We start from the raw sequence: 22,348 nt of genomic DNA, 5'->3' as shown, positions 1-22,348 counted from the left end.
GGGCAGGGACTGAAGTATGGAGCAAGTGTTTTCGGACCATCGATTGCAAGGACGTCAAGTCACTGATGTCGACAGCACTGCGAGGCCCAGAAACTTCCCCTTAAGCTGGACTGTTTTCTCTCAGGGATGCGGAGCCGTTAGGATCAATAAATCGCATAAGGAACCTGGTTGGTGCGTTTTCTTGGGTGGAGGTCTGCGAGCTCTCATTCAGACTCAGGGCGGTAAGGAAGACCAACCACTTTCCAACACCCTACCGGGTGCTACGGAAGCAGAGCCCCCCGGGTGCGGTTGGCAAGCACTGAAGGCTGCTTCCCAGCTGCGAAGGCGGAGCTCCGGGGCGGGGTCTGGGCCGGTAAGAGGTGGGTCGAGTAGGCAGGGGCAGGGTTCTGGGAATCAGGAGGCGGGGTCCGAGCCAGCAAGAGGCAGGTCTAGACGGGCAAGGGGCGGAGTTCTGGCCCTCAGGAGGCGGGGCCTGGCCAGCAGGAGGCGTGGTGAAGGCTGGCAGGCAATGCGCTCTGGGCCATTAGGAGGCGGATCTGGACAAGCAGGGGGCGGGGTTAGGTCCGTAGGGGGCGGAGCCCGGGAGGACGAAGGCGGGCTCCCGCCCGCTGGAGGCGGATCGGTCCAGGCCGGGCTCTGCCGTCGCCATGGCAACGGGCACGCAGAGGCGACACTACAGCAGGAGGAGGTGGTTCTCAGAAAGGCTGGGGACGGAGATGAGGAACCAGACACATCGACGATTTAAAAGGTAGGTGCTGAAAGGTGGTGTGTAGCTGGCAAGTATTATCATCACCGGTTAAACTTCCCAGATCAGAACTGGGGGCAAACGGAGGGGTGAGGGTGTGGTGGGAAGGAGGTGGAAGTTTCAGGTTCCAAACCCTCTCAGAGCTTTTGCAGGTTCTTAAGAGTGCTGTCCTTGAGTCATACTTTCAGAGCTTGAAGACTTCCCTTTCTCAAGCTGTACACCATTCTCCCCAAATACCGCGGCCCCTGGCTTTGTTCCTGGAAGGAAAGATTTCTTAAAATGGATAGAGTATTGAAAAATGGAATGGCAGCGAAAAAAAAAAAAAGTCAGAAATAATAGGGTCAATTTCTTAAGAGTGTGGGAATTTAAAGCACTAGGAAGAGTTCATAGTATGTGGACAAACGTTGGCTGCTGTCATCATCATTATCACCACTATTATTTTCTGTGTCCTCCAGAGAGGATTCAGAAGACGTGGCTAGAACCCCGCCTGTGCTACTGATCGGCAGAACAACCCACTCACCTGTTATGAGTTGTGGATAATAAAATGAACTCTATTTCCAAGGGTTATTTCAAATAAAGTTGATATAGGTAATAGCCGTTTCTAAACTTCAAGTGCTTTATAAAAATTTCTGCCTTGAAATATAAGTGCTCCCATTCTAGGTTAAAACAATTCTTGAGGATGCAGGGAAAAGTGAGTCAGAAGCACAGCTCCTGGTTATTTCTCCTCATTGTCTTCAGAATCCTTCCTATGGTTTTTGACTTAATGGAGGAAATTTTCACATATTGAGGTTTGAGAAAGTCATTCCAACTTATAGATGATTTAACTTGTATTTTGTGCTAACTAAAACAGCCTGCTTGCGGCTTATCAAACATATATTTTACATCTGTTTTAATCGTTATAGAAAAAGGTGCACTGACTAGAAATACAGAACATGCATGTTAAAAGTAAAGATTAAATGCCTCTCTTCCTGGGACACCAGTGCTGTTACTCCTTCTGTGATAAGATTCCCTTCCCAAGTGCCAAGGCCAAACCAACTTCCTGTGTACATGCTGATCTGTTTTTTTGAAAACTTGAAGGAACGAATCTCTGACTTCTTTGATGTTCTTTGTTCCAACAAGATTTAAAACTGTGCTGAAAATCATGCTTCTCCAGAGCAGTTGCTTAGATTTATTTGAGAGGCTATCTCTGGGTTATAGTCCTCAGGTTGGCTCAAATAAAATTCCTTTCTTCTCTTATTATAGATTGTTTATTGATTATTTCTGTCAACAGAGTGATACATTTAGGGTAGAGGGAAAATGCATTCTTGCTTGACTAATGACAGGGAAGCATTTGTTTTTGCTTTTTTACTATTAAAACCTAAATGTTTAGTATTTAAAATGCCATTGGGATAGCTCTGTTGTAATTATGGTATCTTGGGCTGGATTTCCTGCTAACAGGGGTCCTATTTTTTTATACTTCCAGATGACTTAAATGAGGGTTAGTCTGCAGTAGGAACCTGACCCCTCTACATAGGTTTAACTTTTGGAATTTTTTTTCCTGACCTGTATTTTTGCCCGTATCTTTCCCTTTCTATTTTAAGGTGGCCCTGATCTGGTTCTTCTGGGGATTCTGAAGATGGGTACCCAAGTGGTTATGAGACTCTGTAACTCCCTGCTGCCAGCAGAGCCCTCCGTAAGTTTCTGGCATTCTATTGAGAGAAGTGTGATGACGTTAATGGAATTTCAGTACAACTCAACAACTGGGGGATTTCTCCATCAGGATTCAGATCCTGGAACAAAACTGTAATATGTTTGCTTTCTTTTCTAGCTTCCCCTTCTTGTGGAAAGACTGGCTCACTTGATTATTATCTTTTTCTGGAATTAATAAAATCAGGCAGAGATTGAAAATTTCAAGCAATTAATCAAAAAGTCCCATGGACAGAGGAGCCTGGCGGGCTACAGTCCATGGTCACAAAAGTGTTGGACGCAACTTAGTGACTAACAGCCGCAGCAGTCAGAACATATGGGTTGTTTAAAAGATTTCAATAACATTTTTTATATAAACAATGTACATGAATCATAGAGAATTTGGGAAATAGTGCATTTCTTTAAAAAAACATAATCCTTCCATATAGAAGCAATCCTGTTATTATTTTAGAATATTTTCCTCTGTTCTTTTTTTCTACATATATTATTTATGTATTTGAGATCATATGCTCATAGTTTTTACCTTTTGCTTTTTTGACTTAATGTTTATTAACATGAAATTGCTAAAATGTTTGTTTGAATATGAATACAAATGTTTGGTATTCATCATAACAGCTGTAATTTTCTTGACCATTTCTTTGTTGCTGGATTTGTCGGTTCCTCTTCCTGCGTTGTAAATGTGTCAGTGCTTAGTCGCTCAGTTGTGTCTGACTCTGCAACCTCGTGGATTGTAGCCCACCTGCCTCCTCTGTCCATGGTATTCTCCAGGCAAGAATACTGGAGTGGGTTGCCATTCTCTTCTCCAGGGCATCTTCCCAACCCAGGGATCGAACCCAGGTCTCCTGCATTGGAGGTGGATTCCTTACAAATTGAGCCACCAGGGAAGCCCCACATTGTAAATAACTAACTAATTTTCTCATTTAAGACTTTTTTCCCTTAGGATAGAGTTCCAGAAGTAGAATGTTAGGTCAAAAGATGTGGACATTTTAAATAATAACTTACTTTTGAAAAGAGGAATTGTAGTGTTTGATTTTGTATACATTCTTCAGAAGTAGAGGGACATCAGTTGGGAGATAGGAACGTCCTTGTTAGAAATGGGGCGACTTCTTACAGCGAGACCCAGGGTCCTGGAGAAAGATTATTTCATGATAGTGGAATTAGTCATATGCAACCCTAACGCATTATGAGTGGCAGACCAGAGATACGTGGGCATTTACAAGTCTTTTGTGTAATGAGAAAAACTTAGGGTAACATTCAGAATATCCACTAGAGGGCGCTAGTCTTAATCTAATTTTTTTCCTGTAGGATAGCTGGCAAATAACTTTTAAAATGTGAATTTTTTAAATGCGTGTAGGATATATTTGCATATCTTCTTTGGTATAGTTTATATTAAGCACTAGCATCTGGTGATTACTTTGGCAAAATCCTACTCTAGTCTCACACCATTCTGTCTCTTTTTTCTTTTTTCTCCCCACTCAGTCTGTCACAATCACTCTGTACACTCTGTCCCCATATATTAATATTGGATTCTCTGTTTTACTAGTCCTCCTTTTACTATTTTTCCTTTCAGTCTTGTTTCTTGCCTCTGTGCGTGTGTTTATGTGTAACTGTAACTTCTTGAAGTTTTTGCCAAAGAATAGGACCTGGTGCTCCATATGCATTTAATGAATGTTTAATGAAAGACTGCATTAGTGAATGAGAGGAAAATATAGGAGGATACTAGAAATTATTTATATTTATCTTCAAAATATAGTGAAAGAGACAAAAAATTCACATTCCTAAATGAACTATAAAATACTAACTGATATAGTATAAGGGCATGCTATCACTTTGGATTTTAAAGAGAAGAAGCCAGTATTTACTGAGCATATACTATACGCCATGAAATATTCTTGGTTCTAGACATAAATCAGTAGCGAAACATACAAAACTCCCTGCCCCCACGGAGCTTACGTTCTGGGCAGAAGGGAGGCTGACAATAAACAAGTAACTATGAAACTCCAGTACTTTGGCCACCTCATGCGAAGAGTTGACTCATTGGAAAAGACTCTGATGCTGGGAGGGATTGGGGGCAGGAGGAGAAGGGGATGACAGAGGATGAGACGGCTGGATGGCATCACTGACTCGATGGCCGTGAGTCTGAGTGAACTCCGGGAGTTGGTGATGGACAGGGAGGCCTGGCGTGCTGCAGTCCGTGGGGTCGCAAAGAGTCGGATACGACTGAGCGACTGAACTGAACTGAACTGATAGAGTATCAAAGCTGGTGAAGGATGTTAGGAAAACACAACAGGCAAAGAGGTCTGGGAATGCTGACATGAGAAGGTGGTATCATTTTATGTAGAGTGGTCAGGAAAGGCCAAAAGGATCAACACATTTAGACTGAGACCTGAAACAAGAGCAGGGAGGCACCATGGGTTGTCTGGGACGTGAGTGTTCTGGACAGATTACGATCAGCTCTGTCTTGATTTGAACAAAATCAAGAGTGGTCAGAGGAGTTTTCCAGGAAGAAGTGGAACTTGAACTGCGCATCGTGAAGATTTGAGTAGCAGAAGTGTGGAACCTTCTAGGCAAAGTGATAGTCATGAAGGTATAGAGGTGAAAATGAGCCTTGTGAATCTATGAGACCATGGGGAGCCAACAAAGTGAGCATAGGCAGTGAGGAGGGGGAGGCCTTAAGCTGGACGTGAGGGATTTATATCTGACATGCTAGCAGAAGTCAGTGTTTGAAGATGTTAAAGCAGTTGAACAGCAAGATGAATGTGTTGTCTAAGGAAGATTAAGGGATGCAGACTGGCAGAAAAGCCTGGGGATAAAGAGGTGCAGTTTAGGAGCCAGGACACGTTTGGGACTTTGCTGGTAGACATGAGCCCTTTTGTGTATATGTATTTATGGTGATGTCTCTGAAGATAAATGCAATAGAAATTGTAAACATATGTTACTGCCAAGGAACTTGCTAATGTGAGAAAACAGAAAAAGATTAAGAAATTATTTCAGAGTCATTTTGAATATTTCCATTGACAATTTTCATTGTTTATTCAGACTTATCTTTCTGCTTCTTTATAGTCATTAATGATTGCCCGTAATAGATGTGTTAAATTTTACATAGGTGTGAATTTCACACTTCTTAGTTCTCCACAGGGAGAAGTCAGAGTCAATATTTTTAGCAAATGACAGTTTTGTTAAAGGTTCAAAGCTTACTTAGGCTAACGTGTTATTGTTTGTATTAATAGAAGTCATGAATGAGTTTGCCAGGGTTTCCTCCACTGGCTCATTCTTTTATACAACTAAAAACATATAGTGAGTTCCTTGTATGCTGTAACATCATATAAAAGTTTTGCATAATGATTAAGAATCTGGACTTTGGCTTCACTGCTTCATAGTTGAATTGGGGCAAATTATCCTTCAGATCTCTCTTTCTGTATGTGTAAAGTGGGGACAATAAAAATAACTTACTAATTGTGGTAACTGTGACCATCAGCTGAACTAATATATATAAGTGTTTTAGTACAGGGCTTGGCACATAGTAAAAGCTCAATTTTGCTATTATTAATACTGTTGTAGGTAGATACTTGGGTAAGTTTTCGTTAGTGAGGAAAGTATCTGCCTTTATTGGTTTTTGAAAAATTGTATTTAATTCAAGTATTGTTGATTTATAATGTGCTAATTTCTACTGTACAGCAAGTGATTCAGTTATACATATATCTACATTCTTTTTCCTATTCTTTTCCATTATGGTTCATCAGAGGCTACTGATTATAGTTCCCTGTACTATACAGTGGGAGCTTGTTGTTTATCCATTGCCTTCAATGTTAATGTAAGGCAGGACTGAGGAAGCTTGGTATAATTTCAAAAACGAGACAGCATGGCAGACCTATGCAGAAAGTAGCTTGCTTGTACTCTTTGCCTCTCCTCCAGGCAGAGTAAGTAACAGGCCTGCAGTGGTGGGAGTGGTTTCAGCTACCTGGACTGGCTTGCAGTTTTCCCTTGTTCGGACATCACGGGATGTAGATCATTGTCCTAGTTATGCCTAGGTCGTTGAATTAGCCCATCTATCCTCCTAGCTCTTGTGTTGATATCACAATGGGATGAGATGGAGAGGACAGAAGGAAGAGGAAATGTTAGTGTTGCTTAGAGCTAAAGCTTGACTCTTTACCTGGGTCACTTTCTAAGTCAGACCATGATAATAAGTATGATGAACATATCTCTTGAGCAAAAAAAGAAAAAAAAATTGAGATTATCTGATCCAACAAGAATTTTGTGCTTTTTCCAAGTCTGAGACACAGACTATATGTGAACATATTATAATTTGGGGAACATGCTAATAGTTGTGTGGGGACAGTAGAACAGAATATTTTGAAATTGTACTGCCTAAATAGAAATGAATTGATATTAAATGCTGTTTAAATTTTGGTTCCACCCTTGCATTTGCCACATTTTCAAGTTCTCATTAGCCACATGTGGTTAGCGGCCACTGGATTGGACAGCACAGACATGGAATATTGCCACCATCACAGAAAGATCTGTTGGACACTATTGCTGTGGGATATGTGGTTGGTGTTATTATAGGCTTCCAAGGAATAGTGCAATCTTGGACCACATGCTCTATAATAGATTGTGTGTCTATTTACCACAATTCTCTCTAATTCCTCCAGCAGACGGTGAATAGCATAGGACTGGGCCTGAGAGGACTTTTCAGGTTTTAGTTCCTGTATTGACTTGCTACCCGATGGCTCAGCAGGTAAAGAATCCACCTGCAATGCAGGAGATGTGGTTTTGATCCTTGAGTCAGGAAGATTCCCTGGAGGAGGGTATGGCAACCCACTCCAGTATTCTCGTCAGGAAAATCCCATGGACAGAGGAACCTGGCAGGCTGAAGTCCATGGGGTCCCAAAGAGTTGGAAGCGACTGGGCACACATTGACTTGCTAAGTGACTGTGAGCACCTCTGCTAGCCTTGGTTCCTTTATCTGTGAGATGAGAGAGTTGGGCCAGATGAGATCTTTTTTTGGAGCTTTAAAATTCAGTGATTTAAAAAATCTCATCCCAGGAACACTGAGCTCACAGGTCCTACTTTGATAAATAGCTTGTCCTCTGAGAAACAGTGACCTCTTGGCATAGATGACTGTCACAGGACCTGCCTCTGGTGTCTCAGTATTTTTTGCTGCGTCCAGAGCATGATGGGCTGTCAGCCAATCAGTATCCTCCAGCCAGGGATCCACCAGCTGGGTGTTTTGGTTGCGCATCACTATGTATGTAGATGTGCTGCATACAATTTTATGCTCTTGGAAATTTCACACTTCTCTTTAAAAAGGGGGCTTGTTGCATTAATTTGCATCAGTGACTTAACCGAGGGTGTTACACCATAAACTGTGAAGGTGGCAAGGGGAGTTCTTGGCAACCAAATTCGCCAGCTCGAAGGATGGGTCTGCTGACGTGTGGGCTGCTCAGGTTCAGTTTGATGTGGTATCATGGCTTTTCCCCCAGCCTTAGCCAGAATTGAACCCACAGCATTCACCGGCAGCAGTCACTTAACACCTCGGTTGACTCCTACTTCCTGTTTGCTGTGGTCAGAAGGAGGTGTGTCTTTTCTCAGAAGCATCTTTGTGTTTAGCAGCTTTAGACTTTCAGGCAAGATAAGGCTAGTTCCGCTCCGAAAAGGATTTTCTTCTCTAGTGACCTGAGGAGGAGGCCATTAGGTTCAATAAGAACCGTTATTGACTTTTCTTGCCAAGGTACTAATGAGGGTTTGGGGAGGGAATCTGGCCTTTTGCAAAATCACCAGGATAGAGTTCTAGCTCTTCACACAGCCTCTGTCACTGCCCCGCTGTGTCCCCGGGGGCAAGGTCTGACCTTCTGTGAGCCCTAACACTCTGGAAACCCTTCCCCTCATCTGGGATCACGAGGTGTAACATAATACGGGTGTTCTTTCAAGCTTCCAATTTTCCTATAGACACAAGAGCAGTGCACTGAGAGTACAGATGACTCGTATTTTTAAAAATAAATAAGACCGTTGACTGAAGTAATGAGAAACAGAGGGAAGAGTTCTGTTTCACTTGAGGAAGCTTTTACCTAGCTCTTTGCAAAGCACCAGGAGATTTTGCAGTGATTTTCATTAAAACCCCATTTAATTAATTTTAAACCCATTTAAAATACAGGTTTTACATTTTATCCTTTATTTTTAAAAGAAAGGAAGAAGAAAGAAAGTTTTTTTTGGTAAAGCTTTGTTCATCCTTGGCTTACCCTTGATGCATCTGTTGTTATTCTGTGATTGATTTACCATTATTTTATTAAATGTATCCTAATACCGTCAATAACTAAAGCCTCTCTATCTTCTTTTTGTCTCTTCCTTCTGTTTCCCCTTCTTTAGGTCCCCTTCTGACCTCACTGTTCAGGCCCCAGGTGGAAAAAGGTTGCAGTTTTCGGCTAGTCTGAGGTCGGTGGAGGGGGAATCTTATAATTCACTCACCTTCCTACCCACCTTGTGGTGGGGCATTTGAGGCCTCAAGTTACCAGAGCGCGTGCTGGCGCGCGCGCATGTGTGTGTGTGTGTATGTGTGTGTGGCACATTCACACGGTGGCGTGTGTGTGTGTGTGTGTGTGTGTGTAGCGCATGCACACGCCGGCTTGCCCGCTTGTGTGTCAGTGCGGGTGTGTTCGCGCCCACGCGCGTGTATACTTGGGGCGCGCACAGATTCCAGGACTCCCGGCTGCAGACCTGCCGTGTGCGTCTGTGTGACCACTAGCGAGCGCATGCACACGCCGCCATGCCCGCCGGTGTGTTAGTGCGTATTTATGTTTGTGTGCGCTCGTGCCTGTATAGTCTCGGGGCGCGCACACACACACCGGCACGCCCGGCTGCAGGCCTGCTCTGTGTGTGTGTGTCTGCGGCGTATGCACACACTCCCGGCCCGGTGTGTGAGCGTGCATGTGTGCGCGCCGCGGGGCTCTCCCTAACGCACACCAGGCTGGGGCCACCCCCGCCAGCGCCTCTCCGCCGGGTGCGCGCCCAGCAGTTTCTATAGGAACCGCGGCAGCGCCCGGGCCCCTCCTGCTGAGCCCCTCGCGAGCATGCCCAGTGGAGGCCGCTAGTTTGGCCCGGGTCTAGGTTTCCAGTAAGTGGCATGCGGGACTCCGCAGACATCCCAATGAGCTGAGCCCAGAGGCTTTGTGTGCACTGGGAGGAGGAGGCAGCGGCCGCCGGCCCGGAGACCCCGCCCGGGGGCCGGCAGGAACAATGCTAGCCTGCCTGACCCGGGGGAGCTTACTGGACGTCCTGCAGGAGGGCTTCAACGAGGTAACCGTCTGCTCCTCCCACTCCCTCGGCCCCCTCGCCCTGGCGCCGCCCGCCTCATCTCCGGGACGGGTCCTCCTGTGCCCCCATCCTCATCGGGACCCAAAGACAATCCCCCCACAGAGCCCTAAGGAGGCCAAGGTGGTGGGTACGGTCCTGTCGAGCCTGGTGAAATCAAAAGGGCTGACCTCTCCCCGCTATGCTGGGCCATGACCTTCCACTAATGCTTGCCAGAGCCCAGAAGACAGGACCACAGATTTCAGAGGTCCTCTCCTTCCAGAAGAAGTGGTCTCCGTGCTCCCCGGGGTCCACCTTAAGGAAACCTCCAGGGAGGCCCGTGAATATATGGAAAAGGTGCTCCTTTTGGTTCAGTGGGTGAGCTGAGGGAGGGGCGGGGTGGCAGTTGCCTTGGTAGAAAGTTTGAGAGGGCAGGGCGAGTGGGTGGTCCACAGGAAGTGCCCTCTTCATGTTCGCATCTCTTTCTAAACCTAGGACGGTGCATTTCTCCTCACCCTCAGGCATGATTGGCAGAGAGGACTGAGAGGAGAGATTTCCTGGGTGGGGGGCGGGGGGGAGTGGTGTTTGCTCCTTTCTGTGGAGAGTTGGAAACTGGGTCTCAGCCGGACTGGCAGTATGGGCTGGGGCTGACAGGGGGAGTCTCTCTCTCTTTACTTGTTTTCTCTCAGAATTTTGTTAGGTTTCCTTTTTCTTCTCTTTCGTGACCCAGGACTTTCTGGTTCAGGACCGTTGCCCCTCGGGATTTGCTGCGAGCCGCTCCCATTGCTTCTGCACCCCACCCTTGGGTTGCCTTAGCTCAGCATCCAGGGAGACCCCTGCAAGCAGAGCTGGACCCTTAGTCCGGTCTTTCTTCCTTTCCGCCTCCCTCCTTTTCTTTCTGCCTCTTCTTCTCGTCCCTTTATGCCACTCTTTAAGTTTCAGTTGTTTTTTTTTTAACCAGTTTTTTTTGTTGAACAGTTAACGTATGAATACATTTGCTTCTTAAATATGAACATTACAAGCAAGACTGAGAGCCTGGTCTACCGCTGCCATCCTGGCTTTCCCCAGAGGTAACCATTGTCATGAATTTGTGCATAGCATTTTCTTTCTACATCTGCACTGCAGGCTCTTGCCTTAATTCCTGTTTTTCATTAAGAAGCTCTGCAGCCTGACCTGTCTGAGAACCTTCCCCCTGTCCTGGCCCCTGTGCCTTGTTCCTGATGCAGAGAGTTTGAAAACTGCACAGATGCTGTCCCTACCTAACCAACCAACCGAGTCAGAGTTTTCCTTTGGCTGGGGGGTGTCGCGGCCCTCACGGAAGGGCAGAGCTTGTGTCCCGCCTGCACAGCAGAGGTCCTCATCTTTGCGTCAGATGCTCTGAACACACGGAAGGGGGTTATTAACCAAGAGGTACAGTCTGAGCTGAAACACAGACAAGCCAGGAAGCCAGCTCTTTGAGTGCTTCCAGGATTCCTGGCTCCTCTTTTTTTCACTCTGCCTCTGAGCCTGCCTTGGTCTTGATCACAGAAGCTCTTTAGGCCCTCTTCTGACCTTCCATTTTTGTAAGTCAGCCCCCAGGGATCAGGTTCCACTGTCTTATTGGGGGAGGAAACCAGCACAAAGTGAGTCCTAGTCTTTGCCGTCCGCTCATTTCACCTCCAAACCTTTCAGTTGAAGAGCCAGGTACACCAAGAGGCTGGACTGTCTTTTTTTTTTTCATGCTTTGGTGTTTCCATAAGTGCCCCGTGGCATTCAATTCTTGGAAAATACAAGGGCAAAGCAGAGTGGGAGAGTTTTCTTTTTGTGGTGGTAATAAGAGTCTTCATGAGAACAACAGACCACTTTATAATTAATTCATCTTGAGAAGAATATAGTGATAACCTCTTTTCCCTCTGACACGGATTTTTCTACTCATCTTGTAGGCTTCCCTTCACCCCCGCCACAGGCTAATGTATAGTCCATTCCGTTCCCTTAGTAGATTTGAACTCTGATAGCCAATAGGAACTTTAGTTTTCTCTGAGAAATTGACATCATGTAAATAATACTAATAGTAATACATTTAATCTCATTGATCCCTTATAGTTTAAATAATTCTTTGATATACATAATACATTAAATAATGCTTTTCACATATGGTATCACACGTAGTGCTACTGAATAATGATGCAGTTGGTCATTTCAGAGTTGATGAGCCCTGTTTGACCTTTTCCAGCCTCTTGGGTTGCTTAATAAATCCAGTAATGTTCAGTCCCTTCTGTTAGAGTCATATGATCAGGGTGTAAAGAGGGACTTAAAAGCTGTTGTCAAAATACATTTCAATTTCTCTGAGAAACTCTTCCCCCTGGAGCTAAGAATACCACATATGTATCCAGTCATCTCCTGGGAATGAGCCAAGTATATCTGAAGCTGTTCTTTATCACCCAGATGCTTTATAGGTCTATGTGGTTAGGGCTGTGACCTCATTCTCTATGGCAGAGAAAACTGCCAGAGGAAATGAAGCTGTGGCCCTAATTGGTTAATTATAAGGGAACCCTGCAGCAGCAAAACCCTGCCCTCTGAATCAAGGCTTCCCTTTCTACACGGTTGGCCTCTGGTCTCAGTCTGATTGCCATCCTGCCTGAATATGCACAACAGAATTTTCTTCTACCACCTTCCGTGAAGAAAACCCTTGCCTCCACACACCTAACAAATTCTCCACAGGATTGATCCATGTCACAGCTGTCAGTACAGTGCCTTATACTGACATGGCGGATCTGCATTGTGAATTATCCACAAGATTTGGCTCCTGCCTCACTCTGCGGCTCACCCTGGCTGTCATTCCCTGTCTCCTGTGTCTCCTGGCCAGGCTTTCTGTGGGTCACAATTTCCCCATTCTGCCTCTGCCTCAAAGCTATTTGTTTTCTCTGCCTCTTGGTATTGATGTTGTCATATGAATGTTGTCTTTGATTCATGTGCCAACATGAATTTCTGGCAGTGTTTTTTCTAGGGGCTGAACTTTCTTTAAAAAAAAAAAAAGACTTTGGTGTTTGTGTTGAAAGGTTTTGACAGACCTGAGACTATAGTATGTTTTGGCAGTAGGCATTCGTTCATTTAGCTGCTTTGTTCATTATTGGGTTCATTATTGAGAGGATGGATAAAATAATTGAAAAAACACCTCGTCTCTGCTTCCAAGAAATTTATAGGGAGAGATTTATAGGTGTGCTAAAAGAACCATGTGGGATGTTTAATGTGGTAAGCATCATAAAAGAGGTGGTGCTTGTGGGAGATCATAGAGATATCTTTTATTTAATGATATCATGAAAAGCACCAAATACTTACCAACCGACCTGATCACTGAGGCCAGACTTTTTCCTTTTCCTGCTCGTTTGGTAAACATGCACACAGGCACTCATTCCACAGACATCCAGTGAATTACTGTGTTTGCCAGGCACCGTGCCAGGCTCTGGAAATGGATGGCAAATAACACAGAATCTGTGCCTAAGCGGAGCTCACAGGCCAGGGAACACAGAGCAAGTGTCCAGAGTGGAACCTTGGGAAAATTGTGACGATACAGAAATCTTGCTTGTCAGGCAGAGCCAGCCTGTGCCTGGCTGCAGCGTCATGGCCCGAGAGACCAGAAGTTGTGGGAATGATTTATTACAATGTTGGTCGACAGGAAGTCAGTTGTCTGAGCCCTAACCTTTTCAACAGACGACTTGGAAGACTTTTCCTACACGTTTCCCACATGTTTCCCTCCAACTGGAAAAATAGAAATTTACATCCCACATGGAGAGTCATCTGCCCGCCAGGCCCTGAGACATACGGGAAAAGCCGTTGTGCAGTGTGGTGCCTTCATGGGGACACAGAAGCAGTGAGGAAGGGAATTGGCAGGGGGAGCAACTGCGGGGCCATCTCTCCTGAGAGCCCCATGCCTTCTTCCGTGGAGCGGGATTTGCAGTGTGGGCCAGCCAGAGGCGCTCAGTCATTTCCACGATGAATTCCTCTGTGCTTTGCTGTAGAAATTAAAGGCCTGTTAAGTCTTCAGGGTAACCGAGCCCCATGCCCCCTAACCTTCTTTCTTCTATCCTGACTGATTTCTGCTCTCCTCGCCCAGGCTCCTTGGCTGTGTTCCCACAGGAGTCAGTGCCAGCTAAACAGATGCTCCCTGGCGGCAGGCTATCAGGCAGTTTTATGTTCCTCCTTGTGAGTGATGGCCTGGCCAGGCGTGTAGAGCCAGCGACAGGGCGCTGTTTGCCAGGTGCCACCCCCCCAGGCGGTTCCGAGAGGCAGGGGAGCCCTGGATGGTTGTCAGCCGCCATGACTGGCCTCGCTGCCTAGGCTGTGAGAACTAAAGGTTCCAACTCACACGCTCTCCTGAGTGTATTTTCTTGTTATCTACTAAAGGTTCCAACTCACACGCTTTCCTGAGTGTATTTCCTTATTTGTTATCTCCATACCAGGCCCCATGTGAGTGGTCATGGACATAACCTTTGGTGATCAGATATGGTAAGGGGGTAGGGAACCAATCCCAAAGGCCCTAATGGTGGGCTCCAGGCCCTGTTTCCAGGGTAAGGAACACTCGTAGATCATACAGTGATCATTTATCCGTTCACATGCATTTATTGCGCACTTACTTGGGAATGTGTGCTCGTGAAGGAATAAAGTATTTGTGGAACCCATAACAAATGGAAATTTTATTTTTTAATTTTTGTTAAAAAAAGTATTTATTTGTTCTGTTGTGGCACGTCGGATATTTTAGTTGTGGCATGCACAGTCTTTTAGTTGCGGCATGTGGGATCTAGTTCTCTGACTGGGGATTGAACCTAGGCGCCCTGCGTTGGGAGTATGGAGTCTTAGCCACGGGACCACCAGGAAAGACCCCTGGAAATTTTAAAATAAGACTGTATGTGTGCGTGCTAAGTCACTTCAGTTGTGTCCCGCTTTTTCGACCCTATGGACTGTAGCCCGCCAGGCTCCTCTGTCCATGGGATTCTCCAGGCAAGAATGCTGGAGTGGGTTGCCATGCCCTCCTCCAGGGGATCTTCCGGACCCAGGGATGGAACCCTCATCTCCTGCATTGCAGGTGGATTCTTTACCACTGAGCCACCAGGGAGGCCTGAAATAAGGTTAGCAGATGATCGCTTTCAGAAAGTTTTCAGCTCTTTGCTTTCTGCTACATTATTCTTTGATCACTGGGCTGAACAGGAATACAAAGAGCTCTGCCCGTACAGGGAAGAAGACGGTTAGTGATATTTTTACTTACGAACTTTATTTTTACCTAATTACCCACCAGGCTCAATGAACAGCTTTTCCTGATTCAGTAAAGGCCTGAAAGAGTTAATAGGAAAGAAATATAATATTGCATTATTTTACGGGCAGAATTTAGGCCAGTAATAACTCAAGATTTCCAAACTCCTGCTTTCCTCTCCGTTTTGCAGCAGCGTTTCCACCCCCATCTCATTCTGCTGCAGCTGGAGGATCTCAGAGTTCTGAACAGGTATCTGGTTTCACAGCAGAGCTGATTTCCTTCCTGAGCCATTCAGGTCTCCTCCTGAGCTCCGTCTCCAGTGCATCACAAGAGTCCTCTGCTTTTCGTGTTTGCCTTTCTTGCTTGCTAGCAGGGAGCCAGGGAGCCAAAACCTTGGATGTTTCTACACTGCGAACACTAGGTCTCACAGACTTCCCGGTGAAGCCCAGGTGGTGCTTTTGCAAGTCTAACTGCCTAACCCCCTGTAGGAATTCTCTTTGACCTAGAGGCTCAGAGGAGATAGAGAGCAGAGGCTGAGTGTACACAGTTGTTTGGAAGCAAGTGCGGCTCCCAAAGGAAAACAGAAGGAAAGTTACATTTGGTGACAAGAAAGCTTTCAAGGTCAAGCCTTCTTGTACAAAGGAAGAATGTGGACAGGATTGTTTATCCTGGAAGAGTTTTAACACATTGTTAGTTGGAGTGACCAGGAGGAAACTGACGGAGATACCTCCAGCCATTCCCTGGTGTGACCACTGCTTTCAAAACTTTTAGAGCAGTCCAGTGTCATCAAGGTAAAATCCTGCTCACACTGCTTTGTGTCTGGCTATGTCTACTTTTCCTCCTTCTGAGGCCTGACTCAGGTTGTCATAAAAACTCCCAGTCTTTGTAGACTTCATGATTATACAGACATCCTTCTAGCTCCCTCAGAACAAGTTAGAGGTGTTAATTCTGGACTGAGATTAGATCTGTGCTGTCACTGACTTTGTTTGATTGTGTTGGTTTCTTTACTAGTTTGGTTGTTAAGTGTCAAGAACCCATCTTGAACTGGCAGAGACAGAAAGTGGAATTTACTGACTCGTGGAGTCCAAGGGAAGGCTGGAAAACTAAACCGTAGAAAGGGCAAGAATGGGGCAGGTTCTCAGAAACGTGAAAATCAAGAACTCAAACACTGGCAGGATCTCTCCCTCTGCTCTCTGTCTCTTTATCTCTGCTTCTTTCTGTGGGTAGCCCTGTTCCTTCTCACTCCAGATGACTTTCCTTTCTCAGGTGGGCACCATGGCTTATGGGAACATCTAAATTTTATATCTTACAACTTTGTCAGAGAGAAGATTGATTCTATTCCTAAATGCCAAATCAAAAAATTCCAGGAATTGACTGGATTCAACCAATCAACTCGAGACAATCACCTGTGGCCAGTGAATGGGGTTACATGAGACCAGCTGGTCCTGGGGCCCACCCCTGTGTTTGCAGAGGAGGGATGTTTCTAGAGAAGATATCATTGTGAGCTGGGCGGATACCCCCAAGAACTGTGAGCTACAATACCCAGGGGCCTGATTTGAACCTGACTGTGGTCCTACTGTGTTTCTCCAGCTGTTGTTGGAAACAGATCAAGACCTGGGGGCATGCTCAAGATGTATTTCTTAATAACCAAGATATTTTCGTATTTTGGAACCTGTTGCATCTTGTCTTCACTGAATAATAGACATAAAATGACCATGCCAGAAGGAAACAAAATCCAGTGTTTCCCCCCGCCCCCTACCTGCTGAAAGAATCCCTAAGGAGTTACTTCCGATAGCTGGGGGTCTGAGTAGGGGTGGGCGAAGGTAGAGGAAAAGGAAAGTGAATGAACTGGCCTATGGATTCCTTCCCCCCTGCCCTAATAGAGAAGTCCTGCTTTTCCTTATTTTGCATATCTGATTTTCAAAGGAGTTATACTTTGGAAAAACGTGATGAAGCAAAAAGGAGGAGAAAACTCAAACTCAGACTCCTAGTCTACCTCCCAAAGGGCAACAGCCTCTTACAGAAAGCACCTGGTATTTCTTCTGCCGCAGGGACAGCACTAGTCAGTTGTAAAGCAAGCAGCAGGAATAGTCAGGGCCTGGGCTTGCACCGCAGGCCTCTTTTAAGACAGATATCGTTGTGGGGGAAGGAAAGTGGGCAGCATCGCTGGTCCTCACAAGTTTCTACTTTGTCCTTCAAATCAGCTTGTTTCAGAGCCAGCACTAGGTGTTCATAGCAAGAGTGAAGTCTTGCGTGGCCCCTGGGTGAGAGGTTCAGGTGCGTGCGTGCGTGCGTGCATACGTGCTCAGCTGCTAAGTTGTGTCCAGCTGTTTGTGACCCAGACATCTTCAAGTTAAAGAAGAGACAAACCAAGGCTTAGTTTAGTGGTTGGCTCCCAACTTAGATTTAAAGGGAGGGGTGGAGGCCTGAAGTCAATGTGACCCTTAACCTGTGGACAAACACCACTCCACTCCGTTGTGACTCTCTGATTTCTATGTTAGATGCCACTTAATAGATCAACAAGGAGTCATAGTAATGACCTGACAAGGGCTTTTCTTCAGCTGAAATTTTTTTAATCAGTAATTTCACTGAAGGCATGCTTATCAGTTTTTAAAATCATGTGAATTTGGGCAGAATAGTAGATAGCCTCAACATCTTACCATCTACAGTTCTCCTGGATTGACTTCAGGGTCCACGGTGAAGATGGTCCAGCCTCCTGGTCGCTTGACATTCCCCACTGCCATGATTGTCCCCCATCCAGCGCCTCCTCACTTAGGCCACATACTGAAGCCACATGCTGGAAACTCATTCCACAGAATTGTCCTAAACCTGAAGTCTCAAACTCTGAAACTCCAGCCCGCTCAAAGCCCCAATTCCCACATTCTTACATTCCCATTCAACTTATTTTCAGTCACATCAACTTCTCTTCTCCTTACTCCTCTCCACTTTCTCAGTGTATAACTTTCCTTTGGTTTCTTCTCCTGGTGTAGATTCCATGATCAGTCCGTTCACGCACACTCTCACCACCACTGTCCTCACTGCCTTTGCCCTGGTTGAGCTGCCTCTCCTCTGGCTATTTCTGGTCCTGTGTTGTGCTGTGCTTAGTCACTCAGTCGTGTCCAGCTCTTTGTGACCCCACAGACTGTAGGCTTCTCTGTCCATGGGGATTCTCCAGGCAAGAATACTGGAGTGGGTTGCCATGCCCTCTTCCAGAGGATCTTCCCAATCCAGGGATCGAACCCAGCTCTCCCACATTGCAGGTGGATTCTTTACCATCTGAACCACCAGGGAACCGCAAGAATACTGGAGTGAGTAGCCTATCCCTTCTCCAGGGGATCTTCCTGAACCAGGAATCGAATTGGAGTCTCCTGAATTGCAGGCGGATTTTTACCTGCTGAGCTACCAGGGAAGCCCCATTTCTGGTCCTGCATTAGCCTATTTCTGGCTGCTTCTACTCAGGGTCTAGGCCTGCTAAGCACTTCCAGAGGAAATCACATAACCTAGTGGATTGACTCAATTACAGAATTATGATTTCCAGCACCAGCTGAGTCCTTGGTGTGGCCAGCAAACCTTTAGCTCTTTTCAGCTTTGCACAGGGTCCCTTTACTGAAGCCGCCTTCGCTCTCCCTGTCCCTTTCACTCTCAACAGACAGACCTGCCCACTTCATCATGGGTAGAGGGGCAGTGGGATCTGAGCTCCTTCAACAGCCCTCTTCTTCACCTCCTTGCTTCCCCACAGAGGTTCCTACTCCTGCTTCTCGTCATGAGAGCAGGAAGAGGCCTCTTCCCCTCCTCTGAAACCTCGCCGCGTCATTCCTGCCGTCCCTCTGTATCTGTTTCTCCTTCACCAATCCCCCATCTCAGCCTGCAAGTGTCCTCTCATCCTGAAATCCCCTCATTCCTTCCCACCATCCTCTCCAATGAATACCCTCTCTCCCCCGCTCGCTGTCTCTGTTTTCCTGCTCCCTGATGTTTTCTCCCTGCCATCTGACTTTTCACCCCACCCCGCCCTGGCTCTGATGTCAGTTCTCAGAAAGGTCACCAAAGCCTCTTAAATGTTAAATGAAGTGGGCTTTCCAGTCCTCAGTCTGACTTTCTACCGCATTTGACCTTCTTGTCAATGTCCTGACATTCTCTGGTCTTGGATTCCCACATGACACTTTCTCCTGATTCTTCTCCTCTCCCTCTGATTGCGTGTTTGAAAAAAATTTTTTTTTTTTTTTTTTGCTGAATCTCAGTTCCTCCACCAGGGATAGAACCTGCGTCACAGCAGTGAAAGCCTGGAATTCTAACCACCAGGCCACCAGGGAACTCCCCCAAATAATTTTTTTGCTGCTCACTTCACTTGTCCCTTTGATGTTGATGTACCCCAGCCTCTGCACTGAGTATTCCTTCCTTTTCTCTCATTGTGTGCTTTTCTTTCCTTTCCTTTTTAATGTTTATTTATTTATTGGGCCGCACCGGGTCTTAGTTGTGGCACTTGAGATCTTTGATCCTTGTTGCGGCATGTGGAATCTTTAGTTGCGGCGTGTGAACTCATAGTTGTGGCATGTGGGATGTACTTCCCTCTCTGACCACAGATGAAACCCAGGCCCTCTGCGTTGGGAGTGCAGAGTCAGTGGACCACCGGGGAAGTCCCTGTATGCTTGCTTTGCTATGATAGAAATAATACATTCTTTAGAGTAAGATGGAGCGGGTTCAGATTCCATGTTCACCTCTCACCAGTGCTGTTATCTGGAGCAAGTTTTCCTATATGGGGCCGATAATATCAACTTTATTGACTGGATATGAGGATTAAAGGAGGTGGTGCACGTCGAGGGCCTCATTCAGCTGCTGACAGGGACAAGCACTCAGTGCATTTTCATCGTCTTCTCTCCCTTCGGTATCCTCCCCCCACTCCCTACTCCCTTTGCTGCTGAATAACTTCTTGTAGTTCGACTTACTTTGGGGAGTGCTGTAAAGCCCAGGATGTGAAGTCAGCATGGGGTTGAGATCCTTGTTCTTACCTGTCCTGTGACTCTAGGCTCATTGCTGCTCTGAACCTTGGTTTGCACATCTGTAATTCGGTGATAGTAGTTCCACATCTCTGATCAGTGTTGGAGGGGGGAGTAAATATTTGTATATTTGACCCTTGAACAACATGGGGGTTAGGGGTGCCACCCCCATGCATCGTGGAAAACTGTGTAACCTAGAGTCAGGCTTTTGCACCCACGGTTCCTTCACAAGTGCATCAGCTGACCGTGGATCATATAGTACTACAGCATTTACTACTGAAAAAATCTGTGTAAGTGGATCCATGCAGTTCAAACCTGTGTTGTTCAAGGGTCAACTGTACACACACACACACACTATATATATATGAAAAGACGTGGTTCAGTGCCCAGCGCAGCACCCGGCACGCAGTAAGCTCTCAGCAGATGGTGTTGTTATCCCAGAGCGGTCCCTGCTCTCTCACACACAGATACTCTCAAGCATCTCACTCCCACCCCACACCCATCTCTTGTGCCCTGGACCTGGATTTTGCCAATTGGCGGCAGAACATCTCTACTCTGATGTTTTGCAGATGGCTCAGGCTCTTGTTCAAAACCAAACTGTTTGCTTCGCCCCCCTTCCCGCGCCCTGCCCCCCAATACTTGCTCTTCACATGCTCTCATCTCGGTTAAAGCATCACCATCCATTCAGGTGCGACTTTTTTGGACTGTCTCTCTCGTTGTTACTGCCTGCCTCTTGGCAGTCATCTCTCTGACTTATTTCTGCAGTTTATCCTTTTCTCACTGTACTGCTTCAGTTTAGGCTGTCATATTCTAGTGCGTCCAGAGTGACCTTTCTAAGATACAAGTCTCACAGTTTCACTTTCCTGTTGCAAGGCTCCATGCTTTCCTGTTAAAACTCTTTAAGACTTAAATCTAAGTTCTGGTAGGTCTTGTGCTGACCTATTTCTTAATCATCGCCACCTGCCACTCACAGCTCGGCCCATACACAAATTTGTTAACTGGCCATTCCTCCAAGATACCATATACCTTCAGGCTCTTCCTTTCTTTTTTCTAAAATCACCTCTCCCTGGGATGTCCTTCTATTCCCCACCTGGCAAATATCCTTAAAGAATAGACAGATGTCTTCTTCCCTCTTGACCCTCCCGTGATGTCCTCATCCTTTCACCCTGTTACTCCTTTTGTGCATAGATAGGATTTTAAAAAACGTTGCTCCATTGTTGCAGTGATCACTTTGTATCAGAGTTATTTATACGCCTGTAAACAGTGGGCCTGGCACAATGCCTGGCAATGTTGGTTGAATTTGAATAAATGAATACATGAAATGACAGGGTCTGGAAGTATCTTGTGAGATGGGATCTAATAAGTTGAAATTTGTTAAATATGCATCAAGAAGGCCAGTTATACAAGAATGAAAATGGAAGAGATTGGCCTCACCGCAGAATATGTTAAAAATTTGGGGAGGGGAGGTGGTTGATAATATTGTGTGAGTCAACAGTGTGAGGTGGTAACAAAAAAAGAAGAGGAAGAATGGGAAGAGAGGGAAAAAGAGTGTGAAATGTCTTGGATGAGAAAGTTGACTGTCTGATTTTATAGCCAGGGTATTGTGTTTGGTTCTAAGTATTACGGTTTTAGAGGGATTTAGGCCAGAATAGCAATAATTCTTGAAACCATTTTGTTTTTAAGATTTTTGGGAAAAAATTATAAAAATAGACAAACTGGTAGCTAACATGATGAAAAAGGAGGAAGCACAAATATACAAAATAAAAAAATAACAGTGGAGAAATAACCGTTGAAACAAACAAAACTGTAAGAGTCTTTGCATGTCTGTGCAAATAAACTTTAAAACCTTGATGAGATTAATAATTTCTAAGGGAAATTCTGATTACTAAAATTGACAGAGACAGGATATTTAAACAGACCAATTTCTGTGAAAGAAATAGAGAACTTTAATAAGGAACTATTCCTCAAAAAAAGTACCAGCCTAGATTATTTCACAGGGGAATTCTACCAAACCTCTACTTATCAGATAGCCCCAGTGCTCTACAGATGATGTCAGAGAATGAAACAAAGGAGAAACTTGCTCCTTCTTTTTAAAAATATATCTACCTGGTAGTGCAAAAAAGGAAACTACAGACAAATATTACTTATGAATACCTGTGAAAAGAAGACCCCAGTGGCTCAGTGGGTAAAGAATCTACTTTCAGTGCAGGAGACAGAGGAGACATGGATTTGATTCCTGGGTAGGGAAGAGTCCTTGGAGGAGGGAATGGCTACCCACTCCAGTATTCTTGCCTGGAAAATCCCATGGACAGAGGAACTACAGTTCATGGTGCCCTTAAAGGGTTGGACATGACTAAACAACTGAGCAACCATGAAAAAGTACAACAAATGTAGTACTAATATAGCTCT

The 22,348-nt window shown here is 45.5% G+C and overlaps 1 protein-coding gene across 4 annotated transcripts in view; it reads left to right on the top strand.

Moving 5' to 3' along the window:
- The first annotated feature begins 654 nt into the window (after nt 1-654).
- Nucleotides 655-22,348, top strand: part of DIXDC1 (DIX domain containing 1) — an 80,865-nt gene continuing 59,171 nt past the window's right edge. For 2 of the 4 annotated variants that reach the window (XM_070384226.1, XM_070384225.1), the window contains exon 1: nt 8,798-8,863. Coding sequence is in view for 2 of the 4 variants with exons in the window: in XM_070384223.1 (XP_070240324.1) it covers nt 9,665-9,724 (60 nt within the window). In the remaining 2 variants the exon portion in view is untranslated. Of the gene's footprint in view, nt 749-2,325; nt 2,418-8,797; nt 8,864-9,503; nt 9,725-22,348 lie in introns of those variants that run through there. The other 2 variants (XM_070384224.1, XM_070384223.1) reach the window with 2 other exon arrangements.

Source organism: Bos mutus, chromosome 15, assembly GCF_027580195.1.
Source record: "Bos mutus isolate GX-2022 chromosome 15, NWIPB_WYAK_1.1, whole genome shotgun sequence".
NCBI classification, from domain to species: domain Eukaryota; kingdom Metazoa; phylum Chordata; class Mammalia; order Artiodactyla; family Bovidae; genus Bos; species Bos mutus.
This window is presented reverse-complemented; position numbering and strand designations above follow the sequence as displayed.